General features: G+C 44.7%; 1 protein-coding gene across 3 annotated transcripts in view; it reads right to left on the bottom strand.

The window, feature by feature from the left end:
* chd6 (chromodomain helicase DNA binding protein 6) overlaps positions 1-25,183 on the bottom strand; it is a 344,698-nt gene that overhangs the window by 250,012 nt on the left and 69,503 nt on the right. For all 3 annotated transcript variants that reach the window (XM_068048713.1, XM_068048715.1, XM_068048714.1), the window contains one exon: positions 7,772-8,331. In XM_068048713.1, coding sequence (XP_067904814.1) covers positions 7,772-8,331 — 560 coding nt within the window. The remainder of the gene's footprint in view (positions 1-7,771; positions 8,332-25,183) is intronic.

Raw genomic sequence — 25,183 nt, 5'->3', positions numbered from 1 at the left:
CTGCTCTACCCATGTCTCCTAAATGGCCACTACATCGAGATCCCAGGTATCAACCCATGCTGCAAGCTCACCCACCTTATACCGGATGCTCCTGGCGTTGAAGTAGACACACTTTAAACCAAGTTCTTGCTTGCCAGTGCTTCTCTCTCCACAGATGCTGCCAGACCTGCTAAGTATTTCCAGCACTTTTTTGGTTTTATTTACAAGGATGATACCAGAACTGAAAGGTTAGAACCACTGGGAAAGACTGAACAGAATCAAAGAATTGTTACAGTGCCGAAGGAGACCATTTGGCCCATTATGTCTGCACTGGCTCTCCGAAAGAGCATTTCCCTCAGTTCCATTCCCCTGCCTTCGCCCCATAACCCTTGAACACGCTTAAGCTCTTTTCTCCAGAGAAGGCTGAGGGGTGGCCTAATACAGGACTTTAAAATTATGAAAGCGTTTGATAGGGCAGATGTGGAGCAGATACCTTCACTTGTTGAGACCAGAACTAGGGGTGATAAATATAAGAAAGTTACCAATAAGGATTTCAAATTTCTTTTCGCAGAGAGTGGTTAGAATGTGGAACTTGTTACCATATTAATTAGTTGAGCCGAATAGCAGAGATGCATTTAAGGAGAAGCTGTGGAAGTGAGCAGAAAGGCATGGCGCTGTGCTTAATGGGAAATATGGCCAGGTTAGGAATAGTAGCTTTGCTGAGCTCTGATGAAATGATTTAAAGCTTGGAGAAACTGCAATGAAATAGTTAAAAGTAAAGGCTGAGAGTGTGAGATCGTATATTTACTGAACCAGACTGAAGGCAAAAAGAACTCAGATTTACAAAGCTAGATAAAGACATGAAGGAGAAAGGAATAGAAGGATATGCTGATAAAGTCAGATGAAGTACGGTGGCAACATAGACCAGTTGAGCAGAATGGCCTGTTTCTGTGCTTTACAATTCTATGTAATTTTTGACAGTTGAACAAATTGGAAACCAATAGTTGGGTTTACTGTGTCATTTAGTTAAAACTAGAATTACAACAGGAGCAACCACAGGAAAAATCCCACATGCTAAACACTGATCAGTTGAAGAATACAACAGCGAGAGAAGACAACACTTGAGAAATTTTGCTGGAACCAAAACAATTTAATATTCCAGTAAAATACACTGAATTAAATTCATACAATGAATAAAGATAATAAATACAAGGGAATTGTAGCATAGTGGTTATGTTACTGGACTAGTAACCCAGAGACATAAGTTCAAATCCCACCACGGCAGTTGGGGAGTCTAAATTCAGTTAATTAAATACAATCTGGAATAAAAAGCTAGTGTGAGTAATGGTGATGAAACTACCGGATTGCAGTGCTTACCTGGTCTAGCTGATATATGACTCCAGACTCACAGCAATGTGGTTTACTCCTAACTGCCTTCTTTAGATCAAACCGCTACAAAAAAGTACAAGAATAAAACTGGATGGACCACCCAGTATTGACCGATGCACTGCACATGTCAAGGACACATCCAGCCCAGACAATCCTGTAAAATCCTCCTCACTAGCACCTGGGACTTTGACCAAAATTGGGAGGGCTGTCCCACAGACTAATCAAGCAATATAGTCCTGGTCACCGAAACATACCTTTCAGCCAACTTCTCAAACTCCTCCATCACCAGAGGTGGCGGCACAGTGACATACAGTAAGGAGCATATGGCCCTGGGAGTCCTCAACAATGACTCTGGATCCCATGAGGTCTCATGCCAACAGGTCAAATACGGGCAAGGAAATCTCTTGTTGATTGCCACCTACTCACCACCTCTCCACCACCCCACCCCGACCCCGCCTCAGCTAATGAATCAGTACGCCTCCATGTTGAACACCACTTGGAAGAACTGAGGATAGCAAGGACACAGAATGTACTCTGAAGTGCTGAATAAATGATCCATCTCGGCCTCCTCCTGAGGTCCCCAGCATAATAGATGCTGGTCTTCAGCCAATTCGATTCACTCCGCGTGATATCAAGAAACTACTGAAGGCACTGGATACTGCAAATGCTATGGGTCCTGACAACATTCCAGCAACAGTACTGAAGACTTGTACTTTAGAACTGGCTACACCCTTAGCCAAGCTAAGGGGAGGCAGCGGCATAGTGGTAATGTCACTAGACGAGTAACCCAGAGACCAGGCTTCTGCTCTGGGAACATGGGTTCGAAGCCTACAACGGTAGATGGTGGAATTTGAATTCAATTAATAAATCTGGAATTAAAAAAGCTTGTCTAGTGGTGACCATGAAACCATTGTCGACTGTTATAAAAACCCATCTGGTTCACTAATGTCCTTTAGGGAAGGAACTCTGCTGCCCTTACCTGGTCTGGCCTACATGCGAATCCAGATCCACAGCAATGTGGTTGACTCTTACACGCTCTCTGCAATGGCCGAGCAAGCCACTCAGTTGTATCAAAACCGCGACAAAGTCTAAGAAAAGGAATGAAATCGGACAGACCACCCGGCATCAGAACTAGCTGAAAGGTTACTGACCTGAAACGTTAACTCTGCTTCTCTCGCCACAGATGCTGCTAGACCTGCTCAGTATTTCCAGCATTTCTTGTCTTTTTTTTAAGCTGTTTGTACAATTCAAAAAAAACTCAGGTTGCCCAGCAGGTTAGTCATGTGACTAACAGCTGGTTTGACCATGTCTGTTTGCGGATTCGGCCATCTTGGCAGTCATCCTGGAATGTGAGCTTCCTCACCTTCAATGTCTGGTAATCAAAGTCCATTGTGGCTTGAATGTGTCAGGGAATGGTCCTTCGCCTTCACAAGCACCGTCTGTTAGTACGTAATTGTTTTTTCCAGCCACGGCTGATCTGTTTAACGAGTCATTTCCTCGCTCCAGCAACAGTTTAAAATCAATGTTCATATGACAAAATTAATATGCCTCATTCTTGGCAGGTGGGGGTCTGAGTGACACTGGGTCTGCGGCAGGTGGTGAGGAAACCAAGAGGGAAAAACATACTTGACCTCATCTTCACCAATCTAGCTGTTGCAGATGCATCGGTCCGCAACAGTATTGGTAGGAGTGACCACCGCACAGTCCTTGTGGAGACGAAGTCCCAGCTTCACACTGAGGATAGATACCCTCCATCGTGTTGTGATGGATAGATTTCAAACAGATGCAGCAACTCAAAACTAGGCATGCATGAGGCGCTGTGGGTCATCAGCAGCAGCAGAATTGTATTCAACCACAATCTGTAACTTCATGGCCCAACAGATCACCCACTCTACCATTACCATCAAGCTGGGGGATCAACCCTGGTTCAATGAAGAGTGCAAGAGGGCATGCCAGGAGCAGCACCAGGCATACCTAAAAATGAGGTGTCAGCCTGGTGAAGCTACAGCACTGGACTACTTGCATGCCAAACAGCTGAAGAAGCACGCGATGGACAGAGCTAAGCGATCCCACAAGCAACAGATCAGATCTAAGCTCTGCAGTCCTGCCACATCCAGTCTTGAATGGTGGCGGACAATTAAATAACTGACAGGAGGAGGCTACTCCACAAATATCCCCATCCTCAATGATGGGGGAGCCCAGCACATCAGTGTGAAAGACAAGACTGAAGCATTTACATCCATCTTCAGCCAGTAGTGCTGAGTTGATGATCCAACTGAGGTTCCCAGCATCACTGATGGAGTCTTCAGCCAATTAGATTCACTCCACGTGATGTCAAGGACCGATGGAAAGCACTGGATACTGCAAAAGCTATGGGCCCTGACAACATTCCAGCAATAGTACTGAAGACTTGTGCTCCAGAACTAGCCTCGAGGCTAGCCAAGCTGTTCCAGTACCGCTACAACACTGGCATCTACCAGGCAATATGGAAAATTGCCCAGGTATGTAATATACACAAAAAGCAGGACAAATTCAACCTGGCCAATTACCAACCATCAGTCTACTCTCAATCATCAGTAAAGTGATGGAAGGGGTCCTCAACACTGCTATCAAGCAGCAGTTGCTTAGCAATAAGCTGCTCACCAACGTTCAGTTTGGATTCAGCCAAAGCCACGCAGCTTCTGACCTCATCAGTGTCATGGTCCAAACATGAACAAAACGGTTGAACTCCAGAGGTGAGGTGAGAATGACTGCCCTTGACATCAACGTAGCATTTGACCGAGTATGCCATCAAGGAGCTCCAGCAAAACTGGAGTCAATGGGAATCAGGGGGAAATTTCTCCACTGGTTGGAGTCATAGCTAGCACAAAGGAAGATGGTTGTGGTTGTTGGAGGTCAATCATCTCAGCCCCAGGACATCACTGCAGGAGTTCCTCAGAGTAGTGTTCTCGGCCCAACCACCTTCAGCTGTTTCATCAATGACCTTCCCTCCATCATAAGGTCATAAGTGGGTACGTTCGCTGATGACTGCACAATGTTCAGCACCAATCACGACTCTTCAGATAATGAAACAGCCCATATGCAGCAAGACCTGGACAACATCCAGGCTTGAGCTGATAAGTGGCAAGTAACATTCACGCCACACAAGTGCCAGTCAATAACCACCTCCAACAAGAGAGAATTTAACCATCTCCCCTTGACATTCAATGGCATTACTGTTGCTGAATCCCCCACTATCAACTTCCTGGGGGGTTACAATTGACCAGAAACCAGCCATATAAGTACTGTGGCTACAAGAGCAGGTCGGGAATTCTGCAGCATGTAACTCACCTCCTGTCTCCCCAATGCCTGTCCACCATCTCCAAGGCACAAGGAATACTCTCCACTTGCCTGGATGAGTGTGGCTCCAACAACACTCAAGAAGCTCGACACCATCCAGGACAAAGCAGCCCACTTGATTGGCACCCCAGCCACCACCTTCAACATTCACTCCCTCCACCACTGACGCACAGCGGCAGCAGTGTTTACCATCTGCAAGATGCACTGCAGCAACTCACCAAGGCTCCTTTGACAGCACCTTCCAAACTCACTATCTCTACCACCTAGATGGACAAGAGCAGCAAATGCATGGGAGCACCACCACCTACAAGTTCCCCTCCAAACCACACACCAATCGGACTCAGAACTATATCGCCATTTCTTCATTGTCACTGGGTGAAAATCCTGGAATTCCCTTCCTAACAGCACTGCAGGTGTGCCTACACCACAAGGGCTGCAGCAGTTCAAGAAGGTGGCTCACCACCACCTTCTCAAGGGCAATTAGGGATAGGCAATAAATGCTGGCCTAGCCAGCGATGCCCAAATCCTGTGAAAAAATAAAAAAAACTCTGGGTGGGGAACCTCAATGGCCAGCACCAAGAGTGTCTCAGTAGCACCACTATTGACTGAGCTGGCTGAGACTGGAAGAACATAGCTATCAGACTGGACCTGCAGCAGGTGGTGACAGAACCAACACAAGTGAAAAACCTACTTGAACCTGGACAATTAAACAATGAGTAGGAGGAAGAGGCTCCATGAACACCTGCATTCTCAATAAAGGAAGCGTCCAGCATGTGAGTGCAAAAGAAAATGCTGAAACATTTCCAATCATCTTCAGCTAGAAGTGCCGAGTGGTTGATCCATCTCAGCCACCTCCTGAGGTCCCCACCATCATAGAAGCCAACCTTCAGCCAATCTGATTCACTCCAAGTGCGATCAAGAAACAGCTGCATGCACTGGATACAGCAACAGCAATGGGCCCCGGCAACATTACAGCTGTAGTACTGGAGATTTGTGCTCCAGTACAAGCTGCACCTCGAGCCAAGCTGTTCCAGCTACAACAATGACATCTACCAGACAAAGTGGAAAATTGCCCAGGTATTTCCTGTCCACAAAAAGCAGGACAATCTGGCTAATAACCATCACCCCATCAGTTTGCTCTCAATCATCAGCAAAGCGTCAAAAGTGCTATCAAGCGGCACTTACTCACTGATGCTTAGCTTGCCAGGACCACTCAGCTCCAGACCTCATTACAGCCTTGATTCAAACATGGACAAAAGAGCTGAATTCCAGAGGTGAGGCTACATCAAGGCAGCATGCGACCAAGTGTGGCATCAAGGAACCCGAGTAAAATTTGAAGTCAATGGGAATTAGGAGGAAAACTCTCCATTGGTTGGAGTGATATCTATCATAAAGGAAGATGGTTACCGAGTCATAGTCATTTACGGCACAGGAGGTCTTCATTCGGCCCATCAAGTCCATGCCAGCTCTCCACACAACAATCCAGTCAGGCCCACTCCTCCACTCGATCCCTTTAGCGCTGCAAGTTTATTTTCTTCCAGCACCCATACAATTTCCTTTTGAAATCATTGATTATCTCCACTTCCACCACCCTCATTTGCTGAATGTCAAACATCTCAGCCATAGGGATTCCTGATGGAAAGTGTCCTAGGCCTGACCATCTTCACCTCATTCAATGATCTTCCCATCATAAGGTCAGAAGTGCTCACTGATGATTACAGAGTGTTCAGTTCCATTCACAATGCTCCAGATCATAAAGGTGTCTGTGCCTGCATGCAGCAAGACCTGGACAACATTCAGGCTTCACTTACTAACTAGCAAGTGAAATTCGTGCCACATCAATGCCAGGCAATGAACATCTGCAACGAGAGAATCTAACCACCTACCTTTAACATTCAACAGCATTACCATCGCCACTCCCCCCCACCATCAACATCCTGGGGTCATCACTGACCGGAAGCTTAACTGGACCAACCATATAAATACTGTGGCTGCAAGATCAGAGGCTGGGTATTGTGACTCACTTCCTGACTTCCCAAAGCCTTTCCACCATCTTCAAAGGCACAGGTCAGGAGTGTGATGGAATACTCGCCACTTGCCTGGATGAGTTCAGCAACACTCAAGAAGCTCGACACTAACCAAGTCGGAGCAGCCCACTTGATCGGCACCCCATTCACCTCCTTAAACACTCACTCCCTGCACCACCTGCGCACAGTGGCAGCAGTGTGCATCATAGGATCACAGAATCATAGAAAGTTTACGGCACAGAAAGCCACTTGGTCCATCGTGTCTACACCGGCCAAAAAACAAGCCACCCGTCTAATCCCGCCTTCCAGCTTCTGGTCCGTAGCCCTGCAGGTTACAGCACTTGAGATGCATATCCAGACACCTTTTAAATGAGTTGAGGGTTTCTGCCTTGACTATCCTTCAGGCAGTGAGTTCCAGAGCCCCAGTATCCTCTGGATGAAAAAAATTATTCCTCATCTCCCTTCTAATCTTTCTACCAATCACTTTAAATCTATGTACCCTATTCACTGACCTCTCTGCTAATGTAAATAGACCCATCTACAAGATGCACTGCAGCAACTTGCCAAGGCAACTCTGACAGCACCTTCCAAACCCGCAGACCCTAACAACGGGAAGGACAAGGGCAGCAGACGTGTGGGAACACCACCGCCGCCAAGTTCCCTCCAAGTAACACAACATTCTGACTTGAAAATATATTACAGTTCCTTCATCATCGCTGGGTCAAAATCCAGGTAATCCCTACCCAACAACTCTGTGAAAATACCTATACCACACAGAATGCAGTGGTTCAAGAAGGCATCTCACCACCATCTGAAGGGCAATTAGGAATGGGTAATAAATGCTGGCCTTGCCAGCAGCATCCACATCCCATGAATGAATTTTTAAAAACTCATTACATCTCTTGAATGAATAAAAAAAAAATCACATCCCGTGAATGAATAAAAAACACCCCTCGCATCCATGAATGAATAAATAAAAACAGACCCATCAAGAAAAGTTAAACTGAAAAGTCACAAATGCAATAAAAGCTCCATACCTGGTTTTCTTGCTGCCCTTGGTTTTGGGTGTAGTGTTGGATTTACATTTTGGCTCTTTTGGCTGCTTAGGCTCCTTGGCACCCTTAAGCTCCTTCGGCTCTTTGGCCCCCTTGGCCCCTTTAGGTTCCTTCTGTTCTCTAATGCTCCTGGATCCTTTAGAACCTTTTGGCTCCTTAGCCCCTTTGCCCTCAATAGGTACTTTGTCCCCCTTAGGTTCCTTTCTCCTCTTCTTTGGTTTGGGTGCACTGTCGCTGGTTACTGTTTCACTACTCGGCTCCTCCTTCGGTTCTTTTTTCTTTCTTTTTTTCTTAACCCTAGTGCCACCATCCTCGACCTTGGCAAGAGGCAGGGTTTGGTCCACGCTCACATCTGCCTGTGCACCTTGAGCATCCTTCTTGCAGCTGGTCTCAGCCAAGGGACCAGCTGTTTCTGGAGTTTTTGCTGGATTGAGTGGGTTTGGTTGGTCCTTGGTGCTTGTGTGCAAGAGCTGTACTGGGTGTCCACCAACTGGTGAGGCATCTGGTGTCAGAGGATGCTTGGATGCCTTTGAAGTGGAAGGCTGCAAAAAACAAAATTTTGAAAAAAGGAACCCCAGAAAGATTTTAAAACTTGAAGCATCAATTCAAATTCTTAATTACTTTAAAACTTTATTTTACTTAAACACTAATTGTGTGTGTTAAGACTAAGTGTAATATTCAAGTGAAGTGGAGTTATGGGGCCGAGGATAACTAAAACAAAGCATTCAGGCATAATGAAGTCTCATGTTGTCCTGATTTTTAACTTCCATTACTTCTATGTTTATAATGGAAACTGCCTATGTAAACACATTGCACTGTATGACACCCTTATGTCATTCATGGCACAGGAGCTCCTCCACTGAATTGAGTGCAATTGCAACATGACAAGTTTATATGAGCCAATTCCATTAAAAACGTAGACAAGTTTATTATATACCACCTAAAAGGACAAGGCCAGGAGATGCCTGGGAACACCACCATCTGCAAGTTCCCCTCCAAGTCACTCACCATCCTGACTTGGAAATATATCACCATTTCTTCACTGTCGCTGGGTCAAAATTCTGGAACTCCCTAACAGCACTGTGGGTGTACCTTCACCACATGGACTGTAGTAGTTCAAAAAGGCAGCACACTACCACTTTCTCAAGGGAAATTAGGAATGGGCAATAAATGCTGGCCTTGCCAGCAACACTCACATCCCTAGAAAGAATTTTTTTAAAATCATTTTAATATCTAGATAAGGTTTTGTTTTCCTGATTTCTCCTTTTCTGAGGTAATTATTAATGATAGGAGCCAACTGACCATCCAGTACTGCAGCACAGGAGGCTATGCACAGACAATGAGTGTCTACATGCTGTTTGACCTGGAGTAAGGGTTAGGGAGTGGATTAAGGCTGAGCCAGATTCTGTCCACGTGCACATTTTCCAGTAGAATTCACTGAATAGCAATAATGACTACATATCCTGGCTGACTCTTTCCTCCCTATCCTGGGGATACTGGCCAGCCAGACAACTAGATTTTAAAATTTTCATCCTCGTGTTCAAATACCTTCCTATCTCTGTGACCTCCTCCAGCCTTACAACCCTCTGAGATCTCTGCAACCCTCCAATTCTGGCCTTGCTCAGCCCAGATTTTCATCACTCCACTGTTGACAGCTATACTTTCAGCTGGCTGGCCCTAAGTTCTGGAATTGCCTTCCTAAAACTCTGCAGCTCTCGCTCCACTTTTAAGATGTCCCTACGGGTTGGCAGTGGCATAGTGGCAATGTCACTGAACTAGTAATCTGGAAGCCCAGGCTAATGCCCTGGGACATGGGTTCAAATCCCACCATGGCAGCTCGTGGAATTTAAATTCAATTAACAAATAAATTCAATTAATTAATAAAAATCTGGACTTGAAAGCTAGTTTCATGGCACCATTATTGAGACTATAATCGATTGTAGTAAAAACCCACCTGGTTCACATATGTCATTTAGGGAATGAATTCTGCCGTCCTTACCTGATCTAGCCTATATGTGACTCCAGACCCACAGAAATGTGGTTGAATCTTAACTGCCCTCTGAAATGGTCTAGAAAGCCATGCAGTTCAAGGACAATTCAGGATGGGCAACAAATGCTGTCCTTGCCAGCAACATCCACATCCCATGAGAGAATTAAAAAAATATCTTTCTCCAAGCTTTTGGTCACCTGTCCAAATATGTGGCTCGGAATCAAATTTTGTTTGACAACACTTCAGAGAAGCTTCTTGGAACGTTTTACTACATTAAAGGCATTATATAAATGCAAGTTATTCTAGTACCATACCTGCCTCTCCCAGCTAATACTCCCTAACTCAACAAAGACCACAAATGGAGTCTGGCTTTTACATTATCCTTTGTTTAGTGTGGAATGTGGGAAAGGGCCATCAGCATCCACCTCACGTTCAGGATGCTAAAAGCAGCAACTTATTCCAGACAGAATTACAGACTTACATTTTCATGGATTTAGGATACAGGTATAAGGGAGCAATACTGAGCGTTATACAGTGAACACACGTACACAATCCAAACTAAACCAGCAGCAATGTTAAACACCCAGAACCTCACAAGGCACCATTCTTCCTTAATCTAAACAGCCTAAATCTGCAAAACAGGTCGTGTAGCAATAGGCCGGTATTGTCAATTGGTCTAATACAGGCTGAAAACCCCTCCCTGCTGAGGCCCTGGTCATTTGCTGCTCAGCAACTCAGTCACCCAAGTTTAGCGCAAGGAAGAAATGTTGGGGGAAGATACTGATCAATGTGTCAGCACAGGAGCCAACAATCAGGTTAGTTGTAATTAACTAGAATTAAACCATCCAGGGGCTACAACACGCTATCAGAACTCAGATGATCAACAGGTAAGGTAATGGCGACATTATTTTTGGCATTCGGCACAATTGGTCCATGCTCCACACGTGCCTCCTCCCACCCCTCTTCATCTCACCTTATCAATATATCCTTTTATTCCTTTCCCCCTCATGGGCTTATTCATCTTCCCCTTAAATGTATCTATGGTTTTTGCCTCAACCACACCTTGTGATATTACGTTCCATGATCTCTTCAGGTCAAAGCAGTTTCTCCTGAATTCTCTATTGATTTATTAGTGACTGTCTTATATTTATGACCCCTAGTTTTGGTCTCCTCCACAAGTGGAATATACTCTCCACGTCTACCCTCTAACAAACCCTTTCTGATATTGAGACTCCTCTATCAGATCATCGCTCAGCCTTCCCTTTTCTAGAGAAAAGATTCTCAACCTGTTCAGTCTCTTTGATAGAGTTTATAACTATGTTTTAGAGTCATAGAGTCGCACAGCGGCCCACCACGTCCATGCTAGGCACCATAATACCTATCTATACTAATCCCACCTGCCTGCATTAATTCCATATCCCTCTATGCCTTGCTCATTCAAGTACCTGTCCAGATGCCTCTTAAATGTCGCTACTGTTCCTGCCTCCACCACCTCCTCTGGCAGCTCATTCCCGTTACCCACTATTTTGTGTGTGAAAAATTTACCCCTTTGATCCCCTTTAAACCTCCTCCCTCTCACCTTAAATCTATGCCCTCTAGTTTTAGTCACCCCTACCATGAGAAACAGACTCTGGCTATCTACCCTATCTATGCCTCTCATAATTTTATATACTTCTATCATGTCCCCTCTCAGCCTCCTTCGCTCCAGGGAAAACAGACCCGGCCTATCCAATCTCTCTTTATAACTCAAGCCCTCCAAACCAGGCAACATCCTTGTGAACCTTTTCTGCACCCTCTCTAGCTTAATCACATCTTTCCTGTAGTGCGGCAACCAGAACTGCACAGAGTACTCCAAATGCAGCTTAACAAACGTTATGTACAACTGTCACATGACGTCCCAACTCTTGTACTCAATGCCTCGGCCGATGAAGGCAAGCATGCCATATGCCTTCTTCAACACCCTGTCTACCTGTGTTGCCACTTTCAGGGAACTATGTACTTGCACCCCAAGGTCTCTGCTCAGCAACACTCCCCCAGGGCCCTGCCATTCACTGTATATGTCCTGCCCTGGTTTAACTTCCCAAAATGCATCACTTTGCACTTGTCTGCGTTAAATTCCATTTGCCAATCCCTTGCCCACTTTCCCAGTTGATCTATATCCTGTTGTAACCTTAGACAACCTTCTTCACTGTCCACTATACCACCAATTTTGGTGTCATCTGCAAACTTACTAATCATGCCCCCTACATTCACATCCAAGTCATTAATATATCTGACAAACAACAGAGGGCCCAGCACCGATCCCTGCGGCACACCACTTGTCACCGGCCTCCAATCTGAAAAACAACCCTCCACTACCGCCCTCTGCCTCCTGTCACCAAGCCAATTTTGTATCCAACTGGCTAGCTCACCCTGGATCCCATGTGTTCGAATACTCTGGACCAGCCTACCACGCGGGACCTTGTCAAAGGCCTTGCTAAAGTCCATGTAGACAATGTCCATCGCCCTGTCCTCGTCAATCCTCTTGGTTATCATCCTCATAAATGTTTATCTTTTCCAGTGCCTCTATATACTTTTTGTAATATGGAGACCAGTGCTGTGTACTCCCAGTGTGGTCCAACCAATGCTTTGTACAAGTTAAACAATTTCTCTGCTTTTCAATTCTATCCCTCTAGAAATGACCCCCAGTGCTTTGTTGGCTTTTTAAAAAAATAACCTAATTAAGTTGCATTGCTACTTTTAATGTGTATCTGTACTCCCTGATCCTTCTGCTCCTCAACTGCATTTAGACACTTATTTTCTAATTATATAGCCTCCCGATTCTTCTTACCAAATTGTACCAACTCACATTTATCTATATTGAAATCTATTTGCCAACTGCATGCCCATTCTGCCAGTTTATTCACGCCATCTTGTATTTTGTTGCATTCCTCTTCAGTACTTACTACAGCTCCCAACATTGCGTATTTCACAAATTTCGTACTTCCAATTCCCCAAGTCAAAATCGTTTTGTAAATAATGAAGAGGTGGTCCCAACACTGATCCTTGAAGAACACCATTTGCCAGTCTGAGTAAATTCCTGTTTTCTGCTTTGTAGCCAGCTTGCTACTCTCATACTTGTCCCCTCTGACCTTAGTCTTAAGTCTACGATGCTGTACCTTATCAAAGCCCTTTCAAAAGTCCAGTAAATTACATTTACCCTGTTACTTCCCCAAATAATTCAATAAGGTTGGTCAAGCACGTCCTTCCCTTCTGAAACCCTGCTGACTACTCTTTACTATATTTTCAGCTTCTAGATGTTTCTCTACTGTATGTGGATAAAACCATTAAAAAGTTTGACTAGTTTATCAATTATCTCCCTCCCATCCTATCTTAGAAAGGGGGTAGATAATTGATAAACTAGTCAAGCTCCCATAGAAAGGGGAAATGTAAAAAAACTGACATCTGGAGGCAAAAAGACTTGCAGGAGGCATCAATGCTTGAAGGTGCCACAAACTGTCCATATGCAATACCCCTCTATTTCTTTTCATCTTCCTCCCCTCCTCCAGTTGAGCACTGAAATGCCAGTGTCTGTTCAGCTCCTGCCCACTCAACTCAACAACTGAGCAGACTGAATCAATTTGTAACTGTGACAACAACCTGATAGCTGGGCGAGTCTCAAATTGCAATTTTGCAACCCTACCTTCAGATTACATAGAATACTTGGAAGCCACTTTTATTCAGGCACCGTATTCAACGTAACATACACCAAGGGCTCTCAACCGGGCTCCAAGGCTCCCTAGGTTGTCCGCCAAATCAATATCTATCAAAAATAAAATCTTTCTAAAATTTCTAATCTGCAAGGAGGGTTAACAAAAAAAGGTACGAGACTGATCATCGCTGGTCAGTGGTGCCCTGTTTAGTACTAAGAATGAGATTTTGAAATTGGCTTTTTTTTTTAAACCTGTCTCCAAATAAAATAACTTAATTCAATGCACGAATTCGACATTAGGCAATGTGCTGCCGCTGCTGATGTTGGAGGACAGGAGACCAGAGCAGTTAGTGACAATTAGCAGCAGGTTCTTTTCCCCGACAGGCGATATGGAGCCACTTTCCTGACACCGTGTTTTAATCTGGTAAGCAGAGCAACAGGTCAATGGGGCTTGATATCCATTTTGTGGGGTAAACACGCCAAGAATTAATCAGAGTGTCAGTGCATGTTTGGCGGTCTTCATCTTTCCTCCTTAATTTGGCTGACCACTATTTGTTCGTGGCAGCTATTTGCAGAGCCAAGCACAGCACAGGCAGTTAATCAAACTGCCCACTTTTGCCTGGAGATGGTGATTCTGGGTCAGAGTCCCAGAGACAGCACTCACGTGAAGTGCGGGTAGCCATAGAAGTTGACTTTTTTCATATTGGGAAGTGAACCTGAAGTTTAGGTGCGCACTTGATTTTCTATTGCGGGATCTTGCTGTGTGCAAATCTGCTGCTGGTTTTTACATGACAGAAGCAACTCATTTAAAAAAAAAAATGGCCATGTTGTGTTAGAGAGGTCATGGACTCTTATAACTTGGTACGGAGGCCTCAGAAGCAAAAAGGTTGAGAACCCCGATATACACCACAGAACTATTAGGAGGGCAGAGGAGCTCATGCATGTTGTTACCAGTCTTATTTAGTAAAACAAAATCCAAATCCAGTATGTTGAAAAAATCTATAAAATGCCAATACATTTCTGGTAAGCTAATCTTAAAGAACACGCATTTATACAGCATCTTTCACAACCTCAAGGTATCCCAAAAAGCTTCATAGCCAATGAAGTACTTTTGAAGTATAATCAATGTTGGAAGTAGTGAAACGTAGCGAAGCCCCATAAGCAGCAATGTGATAATGACCAGATAATCTGTTTCAGTGATGTTGGTTGGTGGATAAATATTGGCCAGGACACCAGGGAGAGCTCCTCTGCGAACAATGGCATTGGGTCTTTTACATCTACTTGAGAGTGTATATGGGGTCTGTTTAATGTCTCACCTGAAAGACGGCACCTCCACATAGTACAGCTCTTCCTTAACACTGCACTGGGAATGTCAGCCTGGATTATACACTCAAGTCCTTGAAATAGAACTTGAACCTTCTGACTCAGAGGTGAGAGCAGTTCTGGCAATGAGTAACTTATTTTTGAAGCTTATGAATGTTGGCAGCTGTGGCTCCCACAACAGCATTGGTAGTGATTCAAGGTGGGATACTGGCAGTACATGAAGAGAACTCCCTGTTCTTCTTCAAATAGTGCCAAGAGTTCTTTAACATCCACTTGAACAGGACCTTGGTTTAATCACTCATCTGAAGAATGGCATCTTCAACAATGCAACACCTCCTCAGTGCATCTTGTATCCTATCCCACACTAAGTCCCCCTCGCCCACTGCCCCGTACACCCTGTCATCTCATTCCCCCAAAGCCTCAAATTTAAAATTCTCATCACACCACCTCACCCGCTGTCCTAACCATAGCCTCACTGCTCTCTATCTATGCGACCCCTCCAGTCCTCCAATTCCCCCACCCTACTGGAATTCCCAAGTCCTGTGAATCTGGTCTTTGGTGTGTCTCCCTGCCACAATTGCCCATCACTGATGGCTGTGCCTTTAGCAACTTCAGTTCCACGCTGTCAATTTGCTTCCCTAAATCCCTTCATCTCTCTCTCAATCTTTAAGATGCTACTTAAAACTGACCCTTTTGGTCAATCCTCCTAATATCTCCTTTTCTGGCAAAAAAAAATAAGACTCAGGAAAACACCCTCAGAGATTTTACTGTGTTAAAGACACTCCATAAATCCAAGTTACTGTTGCTGAATCTCACCCTGCATTATAGCCTCTAGTCCTGTTTAGTCTCTGATCTAATGGTAACACTGCTGCTAACTAAGCTGAACTAATATGGCACCCTGTAAACTCAAGAAAGGCCTCCCTGTGCTTATGAAACAAGACTTCCAATCTGGTTAGTTGCTTAAAAGCAGCTGTTAGACCTCTCTTACCAATAAAAGCATGCATTTATAAAGCACCTTTAATGTGGCAAAATGTTCCAAGGCACTTCACAGGAGCATAATCAGACAAAAACTAACACTGAACCAAAGGAGGAGATATTCAGACAGGTGAACAAAAGCTTGGTCAAAGTGATAGGTTGCAAAGGAGGAAGCAGAGGTAGAGAAGCAAAGAGGTTTAGGGAGGGAATTCCAGTGCTTGGGGCCAGCAGCTGAAGGTACGGCCGCCTATGGCAGGTGAAGGAAGCAGGCAATGGATAAAAGGCTGGAGTTGGACGAGTGCATAGATCTGAGGGTTGTAAGGTTGGAGGTGGCTGCAGAGATAGTAAAGGGCTAAAGGCCATAGAGCGATTTGAACACGAGGATGCGAATTTTAAATTAAGGCTTTGGTAAACACACACAAAAAAAAGTACTGACCCCCAATCAAGTAATGCAACATATATTTTATATACAACAGGAACAAATCGTATAAAACACACAACTTGTGAAGCAATCACAGCACAAACAAACAAATTCAGGCCCTAGAAACCCATACCTCATGTAAGTTTCAGATCTGGCCTGCTCAACTCAACAGTTTAACAATTGAGCAACCAATAGCCCATCCTGCAGAAAATGTTGTACATACAAATGGGGTCAGGGCCCTACCTGAAAAAGCTACAAGCATAAAGTACATCTGAATAACATACACCCATGAGAGTGCTGGCCTGGATTACATATAAATATCATCCGATCATAATACACGATTAAATCAACAGTACCGACAGTGTATTACAAGACACTGACTCAACAGAAACGTAGCCAGTTCAGGAAATCACGAAATGGATCACTCTTTCGTTCATAAGGTCACTGTCCCCACACCAGGCAGATATCTGGAAATTCACTCCAACTCTTTTGAAAGAAGAGTTCTGTTTTCAAAGAAATCCTTCATTCAATGCACTGAAACAGCCTCCAGAGAGGAGATGGCTCACAGAGCTCGATATTTGTTTTTGTTTGTAAGGCCCACAGGGCCTCACGCTCCGAATGAGGCTGCAAGGGCTCGTTCTCTTTCTTACACACACACATACACAAAAGAATACCTCGGGTCACCACTGCAACTCACCCAGCAATGCTCACCTGAAATCTAACCTCACCGGGGAAAGCTAGTGCAGTGTCCGCCCCCATTAAAAAACAGGCCATTTCCAACCATCCTTAGCCAGACTCCTGTCTCTAGTTCAGCGGGGAAAAGCCAGACGTTTGCATCACAGTCAACACTTGATGCTTTCTCTCTCTCTCTCTACATCACTGCACAAATTGCTTTTTTCCCCTCCTCCTGATATACTGCAGCATTACGCTGCATACACAGTAGGGGACGAGAATCAATGCAGGACCCAGCACTTAAATCCTGCTCAACACAAACAGGCTTCGATCTGCCCACCCAACTCCCCCCTCACCGCCTTCCCCCCACCCCCCCAAAATAAAAAACAAACCGTTTCTTTCACCACCCACATCCTCTGCTCTCCAAACACAGACTCACAGATTACTCTCGTTACAAATGGAGTCTTCATGAGAAAGAGATCAGCCTGGGTACTGCTTGCTAGAGAGAATTCCAAAGCAGCTGTAACACCATCATCACAGAATGTGCGGGGCAGGGTGGTCATAGCTAAAATCAAATACTTTGCTTACGGATTCAATTTTCTTTCCCACAAGAAATTATGTTTAAAATAAATAAATCACTGAAGAAAAAGTGAGCAATGGTTTTGCTTTTGAAAAAAGGCAGTCAGAAAATGTCCATCATCTGAGATTATTGAGGTTAGCCGTGGCTCAGTGGATAGCATTCTTGTCCCCAAGTCAGAAAGTTGTGGGTTTGATTCCCACTGCAGAAACTGACACTTTCAGTGAACCGTCGGATGTGTTGTCTCGAGTGATGTACAGAAAGGGAAAAATCCATTGGGCAAAATGATAAGAAATGAATGATAAGAAATGAACAAAAAAAAAAGTTTCCCTGATGTCGCAGCGGGTTCTTCCTACAATTAGAATCAAGGAATTTCACAGCAACAGAAACTGCTATTCACCCCATCAGGCTGATCCAGTCCATTCGCCATACCCTTTTAAATTATACAGTTACTGTTTCCTAGACCTTCCTCTACCCTTGTCCCACTTGAATTTCTAGAACTAGATCCAGCACTGACTCCTTCCTGATTAGGCTAACATTAGTCAACCCATGTGAGCCACATGGAAGATGACAGGATCCCCAAGGACACATTTTACAGCGAACTCGTCACTGGTATCAGACCCACCGGCTGTCCATGTCTCCGCTTTAAAGACGTCTGCAAACGCAACATGAAGTCCTGTGACCTTGATCACAAGTTGTAGGAGTCAGTTGCCAGCGATCGCCAGAGTTGGCGGGCAGCCATAAAGGCGGGGCTAAAGTGTGGCGAGTCGAAGAGACTTAGCAGTTGGCAGGAAAAAAGACAGAAGCGCAAGGGGAGAGCCAACTGTGTAACAGCCCCGATAGCCAATTTTATCTGCAGCGCCTGTGGAAGAGTCTGTCACTCTAGAATTGGCCTTTATAACCACTCCAGGCCCTGCTTCACAAACCACTGACCACCTCCAGGTGCTTACCCATTGTCTCTTGAGACAAGGAGGCCAAAGAAAGAAGAAAAAAGTAAAGCCAGAGACTAGGAAACAGCGTTGATGTGCGTTTGTGTGCATGTAAGAGGGGCCAGTTTCTGCTTTCCACGCGTGAAAATTATTTGAAATGATACCATCCATGAAATTCCTTCCTGCTATCAGAATTAGGCCATTCAGCCCCTCAAATCTGTTCCACCATTACTTACATCATGTGTGATCATAGTTCAGGTTCATTTACCTGCCTTTACTCCATATTCCTTGATACCCTTACCCACCAAAAATCTATCGATCTCAATCCTGAAAATTTCCACTGACCTCCAGCATCCATAGCCTTTTGAGAGTGTTCCAGATTTCCACCACTCTGTGTATAGAAGTGCTTCCTGATTTCACTCCTGAACAGCCTAACTCTAATCTGAAGATTGTGCCCCCTTGTTTTGCTTCCCAATCAAAGCCCTTTATCATTTTGAACATTTTGATTCGATCACCCTCCATCTTCTAAATTCAAGGGAATACATTCCGTTAGCCTTTTTGATTACTTTAAGGAATCTGCATCTTCAAGTGAGAAAAAATAAATCACCTAAGAAAAGGCAAAATAAAAATGTCAGATCCACACACAGGAACACAGGGCTTGCTAGACAGTAAGACCATGGTATATCCAGTTCATCTTCTATTAGCCTAGTAGTCACATGATAATGGCACTTTCAGTCACAGAGTTATACAGCACAGAAACAGGCCCTTCGGCCCACGATGTCCATGTTGACCATCAAGCCTATCTATTCTAATCCCATTTTCCAGCACTTGGCCCATAGCCTTGTTTGCTATGGCATTTCAAGTGCTCATCTAAATACTTCTTAAATGTTGTGAGGGTTCCTGCCTCTACCACCCCTTCAGGCAGTTCGTTCCAGATTCCAACTACCCTCTGGGTGAAATTTTTTTTCCTCAAATCCCCTATAAACCTCCTGCCCCTTACCTTAAATCTATGCCCCCTGGTTATCGACACCTCCACTAAGGGAAAAAGTTTCTTCCTATCTATTCCCTTCATAATTTTGTGTATCTCAATCAGGTCCCCCCTCAGCCTTCTCTGCTCTAAGGAAGATAACCCTGTCCTACCCAGTCTCTCTTCATAGCTAAATGCTCCAGCCCAGGCATCATCCTGGCGAACCTCCTCTGCACCCTCTCCAGTGCAATCACATCCTTCCTATAGTGTGGTGACCAGAACTGTACACAGTACTCCAGCTGTGGCCTAACTAGTGTTTTGTACAGCTCCATCATAACCTCCCTATTGTTATATGCTATGCCTTGGCTAATAAAGGCAAGTATCCCATATGCCTTCCTAACCACCTTATCTACCTGTGCTACTGCCTTCAGTGATCTATGGACAAGTACAGCAAAGTCCTTCTGACTCTCTGTACTTCCTAGGGTCCTACCATCCTTACCTTGTCAGTCCTCCCAAAATGCATCACCTCACACTTCTCAGAATTAAATTCCATTTGCCACTGCTCTGCCCATCTATATCATCCTGTAATCTAAGGCTTTCCTCCTCACTATTTACGGCACCACCAATTTTCGTGTCATCTGCGAACTTACTGATCATACCTCCTATATTCTTTCTAAATCATTAAAGTACACTACAAACTTCTAGTGAAAATGCCCACATTTGCTCATTCGCAAAGGATGAGAACACAAGGGTCACTCAGCTCTGAGCTAACTCAATATCTAACTGTACCCCTGGGTACTAACTCCCACCGTACTGTCAGAGTGGAAAAATGGTGTGATACACTGGAAAAAATTCAACCATTTCAGATCACTTGGGGCCTCACTGTGCTTTTAACGCAGTTATTTTCAAACCTCTGTCCGGGGCCCTCACAAAATATTGACATTCCCAGAATCTGTGTCCTACCCTCCAAAAGAAAAGCAGCTACATTAACAGGAGGATAATGCTAACTTTGCAGAACATTTTTCTTAGTAAGCAGCAACAGAAATAATAATTTACCAAATCAGAAAACAAACAGAAAATTTTGAGATAGTGCTGGTGGTGAGTGTAAAGCTGCTACCCAGTGGAAATTCTCCAGTGCAGGGGAATTTGAAACCCATCAGCCTTTGCATTATAATCCTTAAAAACAATGCGACTTGCACTCCTGTTTTTTATTTGCTGGTTTGCTCTGTTTGAATGTTTTGAGCCTGGATGTTTGGAAAGGGATATTTTTAGATTTGTAACCTCACTTAGGGTCAGAGCACTAAGATCCCGACATATAAAGATACAGACTGACGGAATGCTGATTTAAAGTTATATAAAGCCAGAGGCTCCATGGTATACATCACTGGCCCAAAGACAAATGCTTGGATAACCCTGTCCAAGGGAACCTCCTCAACCCTACAGCCTCCAGAAACAAACTCTAAGTCTTGACTCAAGTCAAGAAAAGTTAGCAGCAAGATTTCCAGAACCAGCCAATCATAGAAAGTTTATAGCACAGAAAGAGACCATTTGGCCCATCATGTCTGTGCCAGTTGAAAAATGAGCTACCCAGCCTGATCCCACCTTCCAGCATTACTCAACCAAAGTGACTGTATAATACTTGCATCACTCCAATTCTCCTGCACGCTTCAGCAGTCAGGTCAGAAATATGGGTAAGTGGTCAGCCTTTGGCCAGTCACACAACACATCCAGGGCACTTAAAGCTTGTCCCCCAAAAGCCTGAAAGTGCCCGCAAAGTTCCCGACCTTTACATCTGGCCTCAGGACCCAGAATACAGGGATCTTCCTCCACCAGGACAACCAAGGACCCCGAGAGATGAAGACGTACAAACCCATTAACCAACGATGTGAAGCAGCATGCGATAACGCTCTTAAAGTATTGTTCCAGGTTTACTTTTTCTGTAACATTAAACATCTTGCACGTCTCAATAAACTCCTCTCTAAAATTTCTTCACAAAGCTGAAGAGCCCTAACCAGTCTAGTTGTTCTTGAAAGCTCATCCCTCCAAAATTAGGGATTAGACTACCCACCTTCCTCTGAATGTGATAATGCCTCTAGCTGTAGAACTTCCTTAACCCTGGAGAGTGGTCCCACACATCAAGGTGAATGCCACATTTACATCACACTAGCCTCCATAAACAGTGCTGCTAACATAAAGGAGAAAAAACTCAGTCAATTGAAAATTTAAGAATTGAGATTGATAGATTAGGTTAGCAAAGGATTTTAAGGATTACAGAATCAAGACAGGTAGATGGAGTTACGATACAGATCAGCCACGATCTAACCGGATGGTGGAACAGGCTCAAGGGCTGAATGACCTCCTCCTGTTCCTATATTCCCAAACACACAGCAGCTTTGACTCAGTTTCACGATCATGCTGTAGACTCTGGGACTGGGAGGGAAGAAAATCGACCAGCAGCACCGAGGGTAGCAAGGGCACAGAATCTTCTCTGGTTGGGGGACTTCAACATTCATCACCAAGAGTGGCTTGGCAGCACCAGTACTGACCAAGTCCCAAAGGATACTGCTGCTACACTTGGCCTGCAGCAGCTGGTGATCGGACCAACTGGAGGAGAAAACCTTCTTAACCCCGTCCTCACAAAAATTACCCGTCACAAGTGCATCTGTCCACGACAGCATTGGTTGGAATGACCATCAAACGCCCTTGTGGAAACGAAGTCCCTTCTTCACACTGTTGAGTTGTGTGGCACTACCACCATGCTAAATGGGATAGATTCAGAACAGATCTAGCAGCTCAAAACTCAGCATCCATGAGGCGTTGTGGGCCATCAGCGGCAGCAGAATTGTTCCACCACAATCTCTAACCTCATGGCCCAGCATATCCTTCTCTCTACTATTACCACCAACCCTGGATCAATGAGGTGTGTAGAAATGCGTGCCAAGAGTAGAACCAGGCATACCCAAAAATTAGCTGCCATGCTGGTGAAGCTACAACACAGGCCTACATGCATGCCAAACAGCAAAAGCAGCATGTGATGGAGAGAGCAAAGCAATCCCACAACCAACAGATCAGATCAAAGCTCTGCAGTCATGCCGCATCCAATCATGAATGATGGAAAATTAAACAACTAACAGGAGGAGGAGTTCCAAAAAATCCCCATCCTCAGTGAGTGCAAGAGACAAAGCTGAAACACTTGCAAGCAGCTTCAGCCAGAAGTTCCGAGTCGATGATCCATCTCTGCCTCCTCCTGAGCTCCCCAGCATCACAGATGCCAGTCTTCAGACAATTTGATTCACTCCATGTAATATCAAGAAACAGCTGAAGGCACTGGATACAGCAAAGACTATGGACACTAACAACATCCTAGCTGTAGTACTGAAGACTTGCAATCCTGAACTAGCCGTGCCCCTACCCAAGCTGTTCCAGTACAGCGACAACACTGGCATCTATACGACAATGCCGAAAATTGCCCAGGCATGGACTGTACACAAAAAGCAGGACAAGTCCAATCCAACCAACTGCCACCCCATTAGTCTACTTTCAATCACCAGCGAAGTGATGGAAGGTCAACAGTGCTATCAAGCGGCACTTCTCAGCAACAACCTGACGCTCAGTTTGGATTCAGCCAGGATCACTCAGCTCCAGACCTCATCACAGCCTTGGTCCAAAAGAGCTGAATTCCAGAGGTGAGGTGAGAATGACTGCCTTTGACATCAAAGCGTATTTGACTGAGTGTGGCATCAAGGAGCCCTAGTAAGATTGAAGTCAGTAAGAATCTGGGGTGGGGGGACTCTTCACTGGCTGGAGTCACACCTAGCATAAAGGAAGATGATTGTGGATCTGGAGGCCAATTATCTCAGCCCCAGGACATCACTGCAGGAGTTCGTCAGGGTAGTGTCCTAGGTCCAATCATCAGTGAGGATGTTCACTGATGATTACAGTGTTCAGTTCCATTCGCAATTCCTAAGAAATGAAACAATCCATTCCCCTCACGCAGCAAGACCTAGACAACATTCAGACTTGGACCTCCCCCTTGACATTCAATGACAATACCATCCCTGAATCCCCCACCATAAACATCCTGGGGATCGCCATTGACAAGAAATGTTCCAGCCATGTGAACACTGTAGCTACAGGACGTAAAAGGTTGGGTATTCTGTGCCGAGTGACTCACCTCCCGACTCCCTAAAGTCTTTCCAATATCTAAAAGGCACAGTCAGGAGGGTGATGGAATATTCTCCACTTGTCCGAATGAGTGCAACTCCAACAACACAAGATAACGAATACCATTTAGGAAAAAGCAGCCTGCTTGATTAGCACCCTATCCACCCAACTGCTCAGCATGGCTGCAGTGTGTACCATTTACCACCAAGTCATACACCATCCTGACTTGTAAACATATCGCTGCTCCTTAATTGTCGCTGGGTCAAAATCCTGGAATTCCCTCCCTGTGGGTGTACCTACTCCACACGGACTGCAGTGGTTCAAGCGTGCGGCGCTTGGGAAATTGGGGATGGGCAATAAATGCTGGCCTTGCCAGCGATGACCACAACCCATGTAAGAATTAAAAAAAGGTTAGCATTCCTGATCAATCTCCAGTGCTTCCTGCTTGAAATCATGAATACATTTGGGGACACCTGATTGAAACTTGGTACACGAGACCACTCAGTCAAAGAAGCTGTCCACAGTTACACATGGAGAGCACTCATGTGGGTTCCGGCATGAGAACTATTTACGTCTATAGATTTGGACCCAAGTGAACGTCAGCACCTTCAGGAGGAGAGAAAAGTTCTTTCACTCTCGCCTGTTAAGGCAATTTGAAAAAAAACAGAATGTAAGAGTCAAGAGATTCACTAATGACTGAATCACGAGAGGCTAAGTATTTAATGACAGACTCACTCCAGAGTCCCTAACATGACACATTACATACAACTGCACTTTATTACTGTGAAAAGACTTTGGGGTCATTAGTTATTTCCATAAAATCCACCAGTGATAAATGTGATTAAATTATCCATCCCTCTGCACAGTAAAGACTTCTTATTAATGTGAGAGGCCTTAAAACTGTAAAAACCAGCTCCCCTTAGTGAGCCACACAGGCCAATACGGTTCTAGATTTGATCCATGGTGCATTAACTGATCTCAACTGTACAGGTGCTTCAAGTAGCCATGGCTCAGATGGCAGCACTCTCGCCTCAGAGTCAGAAGATTGTGGGTTCAAGCCCTGCTTTTATCTGATACTTTCGTGCAGTACTGAGGGACTGCTGCACTCTAACTAAATAGTGTACTTGCCTCTAAGTCAGAACGCGAGCAGGATAATCTAGGCTGACGTTCCCAGTGCCAGGACTGAGAGACTGCTGGACTGTCGGAGGTGCCGTCTTTCAGCTGAGACGCTGAAACACATCTGCTCTCTCAGGTGGATGTAAATGATCCCAAGGCACAATTTCAATGAAGAGCAGGAGAGTTATCCTGGGATATCTTTATCCCTCAATCAACATCACAAGGAAAAATTATCTGGTCATTATCACATTGCTGTTTGTGGAATCTTGCTATGCACAAGTTGGCTGCTGCATTTCCTAGATTACAACACTCTTCAAAAGTACTTCATTGTCCGTTAAGCACTTTGAGACATCTGGTGATCATGAAAGACGCTATATAAATCTGAGTCTTTCTCTAAAATCATGATGTGTTTAGACAGAGTAAATAAAGAGAAACTGTTTCTAATGGTTGAAGGCTCAGAGGGCACGGATTTAAGGTGATTGGCAAAAGAACCAAAGGAAACATGAGGAAAGACATTTTTACAAGTGGTTAGGAGTTGGAATATGCTGCTTGATAGGGTGATGGATACA

The sequence above is a fragment of the Heterodontus francisci genome, chromosome 16 (assembly GCF_036365525.1).
Source record: "Heterodontus francisci isolate sHetFra1 chromosome 16, sHetFra1.hap1, whole genome shotgun sequence".
Taxonomy (NCBI): domain Eukaryota; kingdom Metazoa; phylum Chordata; class Chondrichthyes; order Heterodontiformes; family Heterodontidae; genus Heterodontus; species Heterodontus francisci.
Note: the sequence above shows the minus strand (reverse complement) of the source record. Positions and strands in the feature narration are given on the sequence as shown.